This window comes from Acanthochromis polyacanthus, chromosome 17 (assembly GCF_021347895.1).
Source record: "Acanthochromis polyacanthus isolate Apoly-LR-REF ecotype Palm Island chromosome 17, KAUST_Apoly_ChrSc, whole genome shotgun sequence".
Taxonomy (NCBI): domain Eukaryota; kingdom Metazoa; phylum Chordata; class Actinopteri; family Pomacentridae; genus Acanthochromis; species Acanthochromis polyacanthus.
In genome coordinates, this window is record NC_067129.1 from 14,487,346 (window position 1) to 14,503,627 (window position 16,282).

Below are 16,282 nucleotides of genomic sequence, written 5' to 3' on the forward strand. Positions count from 1 at the left end.
TTTTAGTGACATATTGGACGACATACTAAATACTGACGTTTTAGTGACATTTTCGATGACATACTAAATGACAACGTTCTTGTTACATTTCTGGACGACATACTAAACTATGATGTTTTTGTGACATTTTGGACGACATACTAAACTATGATGTTTTTGTGACACTTTTGAATAACACACTAAACTATGACCTTTTTGTGACATTTTGGACGACATACTAAACTATGACGTTTTCATAACATTTTGGACGACATACTAAACTATGACGTTTTAGTGACATTTTGGACCACATTTTGACGTTTTTGTGACATTTTGGACGACACACAAAAATATGATTTTTTTTTACACATTGTAGACGACATACTAAACTATGACGTTTTCGTGACATTTTGGACCGCATTTTGACGTTTTAGTGACATTTTGAATAACATACTAAACAATGATGTTTTCTTAACATTTTGGACGACATACTAAACTATGACGTTTTTGTGACATTTTGGACGACATACTAAACTATGACATTTTTGTGACACTTTTGAATAACACACTAAACTATGACCTTTTTGTGACATTTTGGATGACATACTAAACTATGACGTTTTTGTGACATTTTGAATAACATACCAAACAATGACATTTTCATAACATTTTGGACGACATACTAAACTATGACATTTTTGTGACACTTTTGAATAACATACTAAACTATGACCTTTTTGTGACATTTTGGACAACATACTAAACTATGACGTTTTAGTGACATTTTCGATGACATAATAAACAATGACGTTTAAGTGACATTTTGGATGACATACTAATCTATGACTTTTTTACACATTGTAGATGACATATTAAACTGACGTTTTATTGACATTTTGGACAACATTAAACTGATGTTTTTTCAACATTTTAGACAACATAATAAACTGACGTTTTTGGAACATTTTGTACGACATCCTAAACTATGACATTTTATTGATATTTTGGACGACATACTAAACTATGACGTTTTTTACAAATTTTGGACCACATTTTAAACAATGACATTTTAGTGACATATTGGACGACATGTTAAATACTGACGTTTTAGTGACATTTCTGATGACATACGAAATGACAACATTCTTGTTACATTTCTGGACGACATACTAAACTATGATGTTTTTGTGACACTTTTGAATAACATACTAAACTATGACCTTTTTGTGACATTTTGGACGACATACTAAACTATGACGTTTTAGTGACATTTTGGATGACATACTAAACTATGGCATTTTTGTGACACTTTTGAATAACATACTAAACTATGACCTTTTTGTGACATTTTGGACGACATACTAAACTATGACGTTTTAGTGACATTTTGGATGACATACTAAACATTGGCCTTTTCATAACATTTTGGACGACATACTAAACTATGACGTTTTCATAACATTTTGAATGACATACTAAAAAAATGACGTTTTAGTGACATTTTCGATGACATAATAAACAATGACGTTTAAGTGACATTTTGGATGACATACTAAACTATGATGTTTTTGTGACATTTTGGATGACATACTAAACTATGATGTTTTTGTGACATTTTGGACGACATACTAAACTATGGTAGCCTAGCCGCGCTAGACAACCCACGGCAACGAATTTAATTCTCTGCCAGGGTGGGTCTAGTTACCCTCCATAAGGCTTGAGGCTGGATTCTCCTAAAACTGGCCGGACCAATCACCATGAAGTGTAGAGTCAGAAGGCGGGCGTGACGACAGAGGCGTGACGATTCTGACAGAAACAACCAGCGCACAATAAACAGTTATCTTTCGACTTGGCTTTGGCCACAGCCCTTAAAGATTTGAAGCTAAAATTCAACTTGAAAGATAAACAAAGGACGGCACTTAAGTGTTTCATTGAGAAGAAAGACGTATTTGGACTTATGCTGACGGGATATGGCAAATCCTTAATATACCAGTTGGCTCCGCGGCTCCGCTGGTTGGGAAGCTAATGGGACTTAGCCACAATCCGCCGGTCCTCTTGGAACTACGTCAGCCTATTCGTTGCGTTGATTGGTTGTATACCTACCCAATTGCTGCAGAGGGATTTGATAGACAACCTTTTAGCCCGCCTCCCTCCCTGTCGAGCTTCCCTAGACCCTTGTGCCGTCAGAAACATGGGTGTAGCATGGCTAGACTAAAACTATGGCATTTTTGTGACACTTTTGAATAACATACTAAACTATGACCTTTTTGTGACATTTTGGACGACATACTAAACTATGACATTTTAGTGACATTTTGGATGACATACTAAACATTGACCTTTTCATAACATTTTGGACGACATACTAAACTATGACGTTTTAGTGACATTTTCGATGACATAATAAACAATGACGTTTTAGTGACATTTTGGATGACATTAAACTATGACTTTTTTTACACATTGTAGACGACATAACTAAACTATGACGTTTTTGTGACATTTTGCACGACATTAAACTATGAAGTTCTTGTGACATTTTGGACGACATACTAAACTATGATTTTTTAAATACATTTTGGACCACATTTTAAACAATGACATATTAGTGACATATTGGATGACATACTAAATACTATGACGTTTTTGCGACATTTTGGACGACATACTTAACTACGACGTTTTATTAACATTTTGGATGCCATTAAACTCATTTTAAACAATGACATTTTAGTGTCATATTGGATGACATACTAAACTATGACGTTTTTGTGACACTTTTGGACGACATACTCAACTATGGCATTTTTGTGACACTTTTGAATAACATACTAAACTATGACGTTTTCATAACATTTTGGACGACATACTAAACTATGACGTTTTCATAACATTTGGACGACATACTAAACTATGGCATTTTTGTGACATTTTAGACGACATACTAAACTATGACGTTTTAGTGACATTTTCGATGACATAATAAACAATGACGTTTAAGTGACATTTTGGATGACATACTAAACTATGACTTTTTACACATTGTAGATGACATACTAAACTATGACGTTTTCATGACATTTTGCACGACACTAAACTATGAAGTTCTTGTGACATTTTGGACGACATACTAAACTATGACATTTTTGTGACACTTTTGAATAACATACTAAACTATGACCTTTTTGTGACATTTTGGACAACATACTAAACTATGACGTTTTAGTGACATTTTCGATGACATACTAAACTATGACGTTTAAGTGACATTTTGGATGACATACTAATCTATGACTTTTTTACACATTGTAGACGACATATTAAACTGACGTTTTATTGACATTTTGGACGACATTAAACTAATGTTTTTTCAACATTTTAGACAACATAATAAACTGACGTTTTTGGAACATTTTGTACGACATCCTCAACTATGACATTTTATTGATATTTTGGACGACATATTAAACTATGACGTTGTGATATTTTGGACGACATACTAAACTATGACGTTTTTTACAAATTTTGGACCACATTTTAAACAATGACATTTTAGTGACATATTGGACGACATACTAAATACTGACGTTTTAGTGACATTTTCGATGACATACTAAATGACAACATTCTTGTTACATTTCTGGACGACATGCTAAACTATGATGTTTTTGTGACATTTTGGACGACATACTAAACTATGACGTTTTAGTGACACTTTTGAATAACATACTAAACTAGAAAGGCACTCGGAGAGCGCATACCTCCGCCATCCCGTTTGTCTGTCTGTCCGTCTGTCCAACACGGTCTCACAGGGATTCGTGAAACTGTCACGTCAGTTTTTGTTTCGGTTTCGTGCGCACCAACATGATGTCGTCATGTTTTTCGTGCAGCTCACCACGAGCGAAACCCACTGTGGTAATCACATCTGAAAGTGGTTTATACCGGCGGATTCATGACGATTTAAGCTGTCCATCGGCGTTTGCGGCCGCCGCTGCGGCCGCTGCTGTGGTCAGATGTCTGGAGTAATAACCTCCAAAATCTAATCGATTCTTACTCATGCTCTTCCGGACATCGTGTAAAAATTTGGTGAAAATCCGTCCATGACTTTTTGAGTTATGCTGTTAACAGACAAACAGACAGACAGACACACACACACACACAGACGGACAGACAGACAAACAAACTCCGGTGACTACATAACCTCCTGGCGGAGGTAACTATGACCTTTTTGTGACATTTTGGACGACATACTAAACTATGACGTTTTAGTGACACTTTTGAATAACATACTAAACTATGACCTTTTTGTGACATTTTGGACGACATACTAAACTATGACATTTTAGTGACATTTTCGACGACATACTAAACTATGACGTTTTAGTGACATTTTCGATGACATACTAAACTAACTTTTTTACACATTGTAGACGACATACTAAACTATGACGTTTTCATAACATTTTGCACGACATTAAACTATGAAGTTCTTGTGACATTTTGGACGACATAATAAACTGACGTTTTTGTGACATTTTGGACGACATACTAAACTATGACGTTTTTTTCACATTTTGGACGATATATTTTAACTATGACATTTTTGGACCACATACTAAACTATGACATTTTTGTGATATTTTGGATGACATACTAAACTATGATGTTTTCGTGCCATTTTGGATGATATACTAAACTATGACATGTTTATGACATCTTTGGACGACAAACTAAATCATGATGTTTTTGTGATATTTTGAAGGACATACTTTTTTATACATTTGGGACAACACACTAGATTATGACGTTTTTTTCACCATTTTTGGACGACATGCTGAAGTATGATGTTTTCGTGATATTTTGGACCACATACTAACCTGTGACGTTTTAATGACATTTTGGACAACATACTAAACTATGACTTTTTTTTATTTTTCATTTTCACATTTCAGACGACATGTCGCTCTAAAAATATTTCAGTTTTTCTTTTTCAATAAATTTGCAAAAATTTCAACATTTCTGTTTTTTTCTGTCAAGATGGGGTGCTGAGTGTACATTAATGAGAAATAAAATGAACTTTTTTGATTTTGGCAAATGGCTGCAATGACACAGAGAGTGAAAAATTTCAAGGGGTCTGAATACTTTCCGTACCCACTGTATTAATGTCATCCTTAGATTATTATTATTAATGAAGCAAGAGTGTGTCAGCAGCATGTTACTGTTATAGCTGCTGCAGGTTCCTTTTTATATCTGGGAACCACTTTATATACAGGTACAGAAGATTAATGGGAGAGGAAATACAGACACAAAGTTCTGTTGTGTTAATCTTTTTTTTAAAACATTTTTTAGGCTTTTCCTCCAGCCTTTGATTTTGTATTTGATATTGGGTCACTTGAACATGTATTGGAATAAAAATGAGACATGTAGAGGTGAAGATCACAACTGAGACACCAGAATCCAAAATCGTTGGAAACAACTGGCCTAATATGCAACAGTGTGTTGTGTTTTAAAAGCTTGTTGTATTATCCACTGTGCAAAAACATCTTAAAAGTAACTGCGGTGACTCAACTGGTTGAGCAGGCGACCCATGGATAGGGGCTGTGGTCTCTGACGCAGTGGTCATGGGTTCAAGTCCGACCCATGACCATTTACTGCATCTCTCTCTCTCTCTCTCTCCTATGCACTATAATTAAACAAAGGCAAAAGACCAAAAAAAGTAACTACAGTTGTCAAATTCACTGGAGTAGAAGTACAAAGTAGCAAAAAATGGAAAAACCTCAGTGGAAGTGCCTTAAAATTATACTTATGTAATTGTACTTAATTGCTTTGCAGTAATAATAAATTTGGAGTAGAAAACCAATAGAGAAGATTTGTGAATAACTGAGAAAACTGTACACATGAGCTTCATTAAAAGGGGCTTTTACAAAAAAATAAAAATCCCCTAATGTTTTTTTTCTGGCTTACTCCATTAGATGGCGACCTCACACTAAACATCCTCTTTCTAATCACTCAGCTGCACCTCCTTCCATTGACTGCTCCCTACAGAGAAGAACAGGGCAAAGAGATCCATTGTTATTGCACTTTTTTTGTTTATTGCACTCAAGATACAAGAACAGTCGTCTATGATCCATTACAATCTCTAAAGCAGTAAATTTTAAATCTAAAATATCTTCTACCTCCAACATTACAGCAGAATAAACAGAACATCGTTTGAGTGCTGTGAAGCCGCAACAAGTACAGGAGTTCGGCTGTTCGGATGGAGATGATGTTTGGTATCAGGAGTGAACAGCAGGGACTCACAGCAGCTGAGTGAAGTACCACATCAAACACTGCTGTGAGTCCCCTGCTGGCAAAACACAATGAACTGATGGTTGAGGTTGTTGAGGGAGTAAAACAACGATGGAGATCATGTGGATAGGAAAAGACACTTTCTGCCCCAGGCAATGAAACAAAAAAAACAAAACAAAAAAAAAACATTAAAAATAAGAAATAATGATTCTGTTTCTTGCTTTCAAATTTGTAATTATATTTTCAATTATAAATCTCAAAACGTAGCTGCACTTCATGCTTAGAAAAGGATACCTTCTGCACTATTATATCTGGGATGTCGACATTTACTTCATAATTACGTTTTTGTTCGTTTTAACAGTGCATCCATCACCTTAAATCCAATTAAAATGCACTGATTTCACAGGTAATAGCAGGGTATCTGTGGTTTAACTACAATTTTCAACTGCAGCAAAAAGCAAAAGCATGAGTAATACTTACTGTCATTACATAAATAAGTGCAATTTCACTTTCATTTTAATGGAAAACACCACTTTGTCTGCATCAAGAAGACAGCACAATCACATATGTAAATATTCTAACCAAACTTTGAAAACATTTTTTTTTAAATTACTTCAAACCTATAATTGGGCTTTATTGTGTCAGTGAATCAACACTGAAACAAAAAAAATCTTAATGTTCTGATTCTACAGCCTTCATAGTCCACCGAACACATTGACAAAATATGCATTCATTCTGTTACAATAATTCACAAATAGGCTTACGTTATGTTTTTTTTAAATATCAAAAAAACACCACAAAACTAGTCTCTGTCAGGCATTCATTATTGTAAAACTATGTCAATTATTTAACATTTACAAACAGTAGAAAGTATTGTCAAGTAGACAATGATAATAATTGTACAGCCATTTGAGAGAAAAAAAAATCACCTTGATCTCTTTGGTGGAACATTTAATCTGGAATTCACAGATTTGTGGACAGAAAAACTGAAAACCCTATTATGTCCAGATTGTTGCTCATCTTTTCCTACGTTGGAATAGAGGAGCAGCAGATTTGTATTAACCCTCGTTGTCCTCATTTACGGGCACCAAAAAATATTGTTTCCTTGTCAGAAAAAAAATCCAAAATTTCAGCAAAAAATTTCCCCAAATTTCTGAAAATTTGGAAAACCTTCAGGAAGAAAATTCCAATAATTCCTGAGAAATTTCCCCTAAAAGTTTTATTTTTAAAAAATTTGCAAGAAAATTTTCAAAAAATGAGCAAACATGTTCCAAAAAAATCCTAAAAATATCTAAAGTCATTACATATATATCAGTAAAACTTCTATTTTCTTTAAGAACATTCGCATAAAATTTTTTATCTGAATGTGCTTAAGAAATATTTTTAATATTTGTTTCCACCAAAAAATGTTCAAAGATTTCCCAAAAATGTTGAAAATGTGGACATCAGAAGTTTTACTGGGAATTTTTTTTCCCACATTTTTAAAGTTTAGAACGGGTCAATTTTGACCCGCAGGACGACACGAGGGTTAATAAGAAATCTGCAGCATTATTTGCTGTAATGCACACACACACACACACACACACACACACACACACACACACACACACGCTGTAAATGTGTGTGTTTATTGTTGTGTTTGCTAAATGGAAAAATGTTCCACCAAAGTGAAACAATCTCAGAAAATGTACAAAAATAACAATACAAACATCGATTGTCGTACCTAAACGTGAAGTATTACAACTAACCTGCACTTAAAGTCATCAAAATCCGTGACACTCATAGAAGCACATAATATATTAGATTTCATAGTAATAAGACTTCTAAAAATACTATAATACTAGGTTAATCTCTTTACGTACATTGAGCTGTACCAATACTTGCTTATAAGTAGTAGTGAGGCAAAGTTGTCAAAATATCGTTACGATGTGCATTTTCATATCGGCTCTACTCTTAAAGTCTTCTGACACGTGCATGGTGTCTGTCGCTGCAGGACTAAAGCACCTCCCTGTCTGGTCGGAGGTTTCTTTGCTGTAATTCAGTATCGCCTGCTACATTTAAATGCATGTAAAAATGTTCACATGAAAGCTAAAAGTCAGCTAAGATGTACATTCAGAGCATTGAAGGCTTGGTAGTTTGTTTTAACCTTGAAAAATAGACCCAAGTATGACATAGCAGTATAAATTGTTACGTTAGCTTCTAGTCACATGTCCTGGTCCTCGACTTATTTTGAAGATGACTGTTTCCTGTGCTGTAAACCCAGTAGGGCTAAATGTAGAATTCGCCGTTTTACACATCACTTCCCTACTGTAAATCACAACAGTGCATATTCTGCTCAAACTGTTGCTGAACTCCAAGAGGAATTATCTGAGGGGACAATATGCAGATTCAGCCCCAAATACAGACTAATAAAGCTACTCTATAAGAAATTACTTGTGCTTGTTGTGACATTGAAGAAGCGAACCAGAGTTATTACAATTAAAGTCAGTGTAAAGTGAAATTCGGAGATTTTTGTTCCAAACAGGAAATAAAGACTAAAAACGTGAAAAGACTGAACTATGCGGAGTTACCCTGTTAGACTGTTTATCTTTTTGTGTTCAGGATTTTTTAGGTGACAAGAAATCATTGTTCGATGACACACTGACCCCTCCTCCTAACACGACATTATAAAAGCTGGAGTGCATCAGCATCAGTGGTTCTCCTGCTGGATTACGAGTGTCTATACCTACTACAGCCTACAGTTTGCCAGCTAGCTGCCTTCGTCCAACCAATGCATCATGTCTAGATGACAGAATTTGCAGAACAGCTCAGGCTGCTCGTTTGAATTTCCTACAAATGATGAGATGAACTGATTTAGTACAGAGCCAAACTGATGAGGAGCATCACCTGTCTTACAATGGGTGGTTTAAAAAACTTTCATCAGAGACAACTGAGATTCATGGATAGTCTACTGTCATTCTTAACTCATTCCACATCTGCAAAGCGACAGCATCTGTATCTACAGAGCAAGTTCACAATTCACATGTGATTCTTTTTGGTTTGTTTAAAACAAACTCAGGTCTGTTTTCAGGGTTGGTTTGGTCCATTTTTGTTTCAATGTTTCAGAGAATGTTGCTTATTTTTCCACATTTATAGATTCTAATTGTATATACTTCTATATACTTTTTCATCATTTAAATTTGGGTGGGTGGTTACATTTCTCTGCAATGTGACAAACTGAGAAAACATTTTTTTTACTCCTTTACAGGGACTTCAATCTGTGTAACTGCAGCAGAATTCAGAGCATGAACATTAAAAATACAAATAAATAGCAAAATAAATAAAACGAGTGTGACTTTAAACCTCTACTGACTTATTGCTTTAATGAAAAAGGGGTAGTACAGCATTTATTAAAGGAAATGTTGTTAAACATTTCAAGATTTGTCTGTTAGCTAATTGCTAATTTAGTAAGTAGGAACCACCTTCTCTTAGAAATATAGATTTTGGAAAAGAAGATGCCAGAAGAAGAGCCGTCTATTCAAAACATAAAATAGACAATAAATGTATTGCAAAAGTTATTATGGAGTGAAAATTTCAGCTCAGTTATGGTATATATTTATCAAAATATAATCCATTACATAGTGACCAAGAACAGTTTTGTTTTCTAAATCACATTTTTGTTGGTGCCACTCCCTTTTTAACGTCAAAGACCCAGTGAAATTTTTTGCTCAGTCCGCCTATTTGTTACCTAAAGACAGCTGTCAAACACTGCACTGTACGAAAAGGACACAAAATTGTGCTAAAAGATGTGGTGTGTGTGTGTGTCTGTGTGTGTGCTTGTGTAGTTGCATGTGTACAGTATCACTGTAGCGAGTCCTATAGAGGTGCACAGAAAGTTTCACAATTAGCACAACAACGCTGTCATTCTTCTTTTTTTTTTTTTTTTGGTTTCAGGAAAGAGGATGTGTGGTAGAAAGGTAGGTACTCAGCATGTTGTCTGACAGGGTTAAACTTCGACCTTAAGGCCTCACATTTGCCCGAAGAGGATGGAGCAGAGCAGGAAGATGGCATAGAGAAACATCAGACCCAGACCCAGCCGGCGGTTCAGCCTCCAGTGGTTCAGATGAACGCTCATCACCTGCAGGTAAAGATGGATCAGTGCAGAGAGAGCAGTCAGGATGAGGTTCTTCTGGAAGACCAATTTGCTTAGTTTTTAACCAAGTTTTCTTTCTACAGTGGGCAATATGTGACATCAGGATGTTAATTCTACATAAAACATAACTGTTTTAGGTGAATCGCAGAGTTGACAGATATCCGATAGTGGATATTAATAATTTAAGAAGTGAAAAAACAACAACAACATACTATATAGGATGTATTTTCACATGCATAATATGGGTATGTCTCCTTTAAACCTGCATGTATTTACTTTTTTGGCCACTATGGGGCAGTGCTACAACCTGTGAACACAACAAAGTTAAGAAGATAATTTTTACGCTTTTTCCTCTCTACCAACTCCTGAGGGAAAAATCTGGTTATTAGCAACTAGGTGGCCAGCCATGTTTGCTAACTTTGTCTGTTTGTCATTTGGTGTTCAGCAGGTAAAAAACAGCTGGTTTCACAGAGCTTTAACTGATCTTCTTCTGCAAAGTCGTCAACGACTGAAGCTGACTTGAACCGTCATATGAGCAACATCTTTCATGTTACAGTCATTTATTTATTACAGTGTTAATATAACAATTTTGTTTAGAGCAGTTTTAGGTTTGTTTTTCAAACATTTACTAAGAGGGATATTTTGCATGTGACAAACTTACAAGAGCGCTCTACGGGACTAGTTATATAATAACTGCACATTTCTGGATAACCTCACACACATCTTTGGCATTTCTGGACTGAAATTTGCACTGAAACAGTACACAGATCTGCCACAACATTAAAACAACTGACAGGTGTAGTAAAGAACATTGATCATATTTAAACAGTGCAATGTTCTGCTTGGAACTTCGCGTTCAGGCATTCAAGTGGATGTTACTTTGATGGGTGTTGCACGTTTAAAGACTGCTACAGAGCAAGTGCAGCCCACCCGTGACAACAACACTCCCTGACAGTAACCCCAGTATGACAGCGTGCACCGCCACACCTCAAAAATTGCTCAGGAACAGCTCCAGAAACACAGCAAACAGTCAAAGATGTTGGCTCGATCTCTCAACTCCCCAGATCTCGATCCAACTGAGCATCTGTGGGATGTGCCAGAACAAGCCTGATCCACAGAGGTCTCACTCAGGAACCCACGGGAGCTAAAGGCTCAGCTGCCAACATCCCAGTACCAGACACCACAGGACACCCAGTGGTCCTGTTTTCATGGCTGAAATCATCAGAGCTCTTTTGCCAGCACGAGACGGACCAGCACAATATGAAGTTTTAACATTGTGGCTGTATGGTGCATATGCTGAGGTTAATAAGCTAATGAAAGTCCAATCAAATAATCTGTAAAAACTGGCGAACAATACGGACAGTGTCAATTTATCAGTCAAGCTAAAACAAAAAACACACACATGGCGAAAAGCTAATACTGTTAACTATAAGACTGATTTTCCATACGGACCATGTTAAAACAGTTGTGTAACATTCGGTATTTTGTGTTTACTCACCGTCAGAAAAACGGATGCCAGCAGCAGGATGACAGAATATACAAGTCCTTTATTATTAATGGAAATCTGCAGGAGGAAAAAAATATATATATTTATGACCAACCCAAGACGTTATTTTAACATCACACACACAGATAAACATCAGTAACTCAGGAAACGTGTGAACAGAAGGAAGAAAAGAGATGTGTTTGTGGAGATAAAGTGTTTGCATACTGATGATCCATGGTCCACTATAAGGGTACGTAAAGCCCAGGGGAACCCCAAACCCAGCAGGATGTCAAAGATATTGCTGCCTATGGAGTTAGACACTGCCATGTCCCCCATGCCTGAAAAGAGATGGGAAAAGTGGCAGAGAAACACTGAACTGAAGCACTTGCACCGCAAAGAGAGAAGAGGCAAAAGGTTTAGAGATCAGGATAACAAACTGGACAGTCTTCTTACCTTGACGAGCCACAATCAGACTCGCCATGCAGTCGGGTACGCTGGTTCCTGCTGCAAGGAAGGTTATACCCATGATGTAATCCGGGATGTCAAGGGTGTAGCTGATGATAGTGACCTGGTAGGAACATTAGCACACACCAGAATCAAGAATTCAGCTGTAAACAGTCGCATGAGTGAAGTTGTATGGCTGTATAGTGAGAACAGTAATCTTCTACAACATGATTTAGAATATGCACAAGGGGATCATTTCTAAGGGAGTACATTCTTATCATCAGTTATTCTGTCATGTAAAATCTTTGAACTGGGTTCTGTTTTGTGTCATACATCAAGGCATACCAGCATGTAGGTTTAAAGTACATCTGAAGTTGTAAACAAAAGTGTACATAAACTTGTAAGACCTTAAAAATCATGACAGTTTTAATCTTCCAATGGCTCCTACAGATCTTAATTTTCTATGAAGGGGTTACTGAAACACGTGTCTTTATCACAAAAAAATCATGCATTTTGGGTCTTTCATGGCAAGTTTTTGCTTGCATCTCTGACAAATTCTCTTGACAGTATTGGTGCAGTTCAGCTAAATTTGTTAGCTTTCAGACTTAGCACAGCTCACAGGTATTTGATGTGGTTTAAGTCAGGACTTTGGCAAGTCTGGTCTAAATCCTTGATTCTAGCCTGATTTAACCAGGGTTAAGCACCTCACTTCTTCTTTCATCCAAACACATTCTGGTCATTGTGGCCAAACAGTTGAGTTTGACTAAATATCTGTTTGGAGGAGAGAAGGTGAGGTGTTTAACCCTGAGAATACTATAACTTCTGTCAAACATGGTGGTGGTATTATGATGTTCTGGGCTTGTTTTGTTGCCTGGTAGCTTTACACAGCACAAAAGGAAAAATAAGGATGTAGGAATACCATGGCGTCTTTACAAGTGTATAAACTTTGGTGCACAACTGTATGCCTAGTCAGAAACAATACTAGTAGATTAAACCTGTACTGCTGTGGTGGACCCACAGCCACCTGTCTGCCTTCTTACCATCCACACCATGAGGTAGGAGAAGACAGCGATCCATAATGTGGAGGCCACGAAGGTGACCATGAACCAGCGGTGCCAGCGTGGCAGAATACAGTTAGGCACAGTGCAGTAGAGCAGGAGGCCCAGAGGCCACGTGATCACCCACTTTACCCGTGCACAGCAGCCGCCTGTAACAAGCAGTAAGTCAGACAGGAGAACACAGGGTGGCTTTTAATTAATGAAGAAATTTTTTCAGTCAAGGAAGACTAATAACAACATTAAAATTTTTCAGGCAAAGTTTCCAGAAGCTTAAAACTGACATAAATACTGAGGTCCACTGTCAAACTTTTGATTAATGGGTCAGTGGGGCTCAGTCAGCTAATACAGTTTCAAAGGTAACTTGGTCGTAACTTGTCTAAGAGACTGACATACTCTCTTGTGTGAGTGATCGTCCGACTGTATGACATAGTTAGGCACCATCTATCCATCATGTAAAATTGCATCAATTAAAGCAATTATCAGCCCAGCAGAGATGGATATAATTGATGACTGGTTTAGCCCTCTGCACTCTAAGCAGCTTCTGGGTGTTATTTTACATTTTTTTGCTGCAATCACATCTATACTCACTGGAGGCTTATTCTTTACTACAATGTAAAATCCTGCACCTCTATGGAAACAAGACGGTCATGGCTAGAAGTGTTTTTTTGTGCAGTATGACAAATATACTACCATATTTAAGAAGAAAGAAAACATGAAAATTGTTTGTTTTGGATTTTTGAAATTAACTGAAAAAAAATTTGTACAACATTTGTCCAAGTGCCCACAGGTGTCACCAATACTAGAAAAATGGTGACTTTACATACTATAGTGATTCACTACTTTAATTTTGAATTTGTTTCTGTATTTGTGTCTTATCTACTGTGTAAACACATCCTGTAATTCAGCCAAAAGGTCCCTGAATTTCTGCCACAAGACTGTTGGTTGTGACTGAATTAAGACCTACAAAAATTGTGATTTTAATACAATACCATGATTTAAAACCTAGATTTGGATAATTTTGTAGACTGAACAATCTGTCACAGATGGATAGCTCAAGGACCATCAGAAACTTTAAAATCTGAAGCTTCTTTCTAATTTTACAGTTTGTGGTTCTGATGAATGGTGCCATTTTGGTGAGTTTTTTTTATTTTTTAGATAACATGCCTTTTGAAACACATGGGTGGATTTTTGGGTTTAGATTGTTAAATCTTACTCATAATTACTCATAAAGTTTGTGCAACATTAATCTCACCTGGTATGCGCACTGGACTGAAAATCCCATCTTCGTCATCCTCTTCCTCCTCTGGCTGGCACACATCAGTGCCTGGTTTGTCTCCTGACTCCAAGTCTCCTATGCCAGGTCTCCCACCTCCATTCTCCAGACTGCAGGAGCCCGTCCTCTTCACACTATTGCTGGTTGATGCGCCCCTTGATGCAGGACCGGCCTCGACATCCCGCTGGTTCTTTGAACTACGGATCAGTCTCTGCCTCTGTGGGGAAGACCTGTAGATGTAGAGTTTGATGTGTTTTTGTATGATGTGTAATAATATATGCATCAAATACCTCACTGATAACCATGCGTCCTGCCATAGAGAGTCTGGTGCGAGGCGAGAAGTGGGGGGTGATCATAATACGCAGGCCAGCCTCTGAGAAGGACAGTTTGTGGGGGTTGTGGATGAGAAGCTCATCTACCATGACCACTGGAGGGTCCGGACCGTGGCCTTGGCCTGTGAACAGCATGTTTGCAATTAAACAGGACAAATTGCAAATTTACACTAAAGCTCCACAGACATGTTAATCAGCTTGATCAGCAACGCTGCAGAACCTTTGTTGAGAAGCACCATAGAGGTATTGCAGCCCGAGGCATCCTCTCCCATCTTGTCATCACCGTGATCCTCTGATCGGAGGCAGCGTGGCCCAACGTTCCTGAACTTATGCATCACAAACACCATAATCTGGGAGTTGAACCTGAAGCAGAACACATACTGCTGTCTTATATCTGCAATAAACAGGGTCTCCCCTGGATTCACACATGTGAAGGAATGATGACTGATCAGGAGATTTGGTTGAACTTACTTCATGATTAAAATGTAGATTCCATACATGGTCATGAGGAGCAATGACTCCCACCTGCACAGCAAACAACGCATCTATATTAGTCAGACACACTGCAAAGGTACAAAACTGAATTTCCTTTCAAAAGACGTCAATGGCATGTAATTCTGGTATGATTTAAATCAATATAAATGTGGATGCTGACCTAAATATTACTCATTTTTAATATGTATGATCTGAATTACATAGCATACTGTGTTTTCCAGGCTCATTAGTGCTGCACATTGTATTTTTCTGGTGTCCAAGTAAGATCGAGTTCTGCCAACTGTCATCTCTTGGGTAACAGGATTATGTTCCTTTGTGAGCCAACTGATTCATCATTAAACAGCCACCATCAGATATGACTTTAGTAGTGCAATAGCATTTTATTTTTCAAAAACACCGACACACCAAGACATTTCCTGGACAACGTGATCACATGATTGTCAGCTGCTCTTAGCAGGCCTTTGGCTTAACTAATGTCTCTCGGGCTCAGCTACTTTTACTGCCATGCTGCTTTATGAAATTTCTAGTCCAAAACAACTTGGTCCTAAAGTTAGGACTGACCCCATTAATTCCAGGAGTTCCTTCGATTGTAAAAACTTTAGAGCTTCATTCAGCTTTAGGATGTTTTGTGTATGCGGCCCCTAGTAAACAAAGACAACTGTGCATCAATGCCTTAACTTAATCAGCTTCCCAAACAAACAGTCAAACTGATCTTGTGTAAACAGCTGTACCACTAAGAAGAACAGACACTTGATGACCACTGCACCACCTGACAGACTTACGTTTCACATATTC

General features: G+C 37.2%; 1 protein-coding gene across 2 annotated transcripts in view; it reads right to left on the reverse strand.

Annotated features, from left to right (window-relative positions):
* Nucleotides 1-6,048: 6,048 nt before the first annotated feature.
* LOC110963783 (sodium/potassium/calcium exchanger 3-like) overlaps nucleotides 6,049-16,282 on the reverse strand; it is a 35,104-nt gene continuing 24,870 nt past the window's right edge. For both annotated transcript variants that reach the window (XM_051937453.1, XM_022212269.2), the window contains exons 9-17: nucleotides 15,464-15,517; nucleotides 15,213-15,355; nucleotides 14,951-15,114; nucleotides 14,640-14,877; nucleotides 13,370-13,536; nucleotides 12,339-12,453; nucleotides 12,111-12,223; nucleotides 11,898-11,963; nucleotides 6,049-10,384 (exon numbers count right to left, since the gene is read on the reverse strand). In XM_051937453.1, the coding sequence (XP_051793413.1) occupies nucleotides 10,274-10,384; nucleotides 11,898-11,963; nucleotides 12,111-12,223; nucleotides 12,339-12,453; nucleotides 13,370-13,536; nucleotides 14,640-14,877; nucleotides 14,951-15,114; nucleotides 15,213-15,355; nucleotides 15,464-15,517 (1,171 nt within the window). In that variant the 3' untranslated portion in view covers nucleotides 6,049-10,273. The remainder of the gene's footprint in view (nucleotides 10,385-11,897; nucleotides 11,964-12,110; nucleotides 12,224-12,338; nucleotides 12,454-13,369; nucleotides 13,537-14,639; nucleotides 14,878-14,950; nucleotides 15,115-15,212; nucleotides 15,356-15,463; nucleotides 15,518-16,282) is intronic.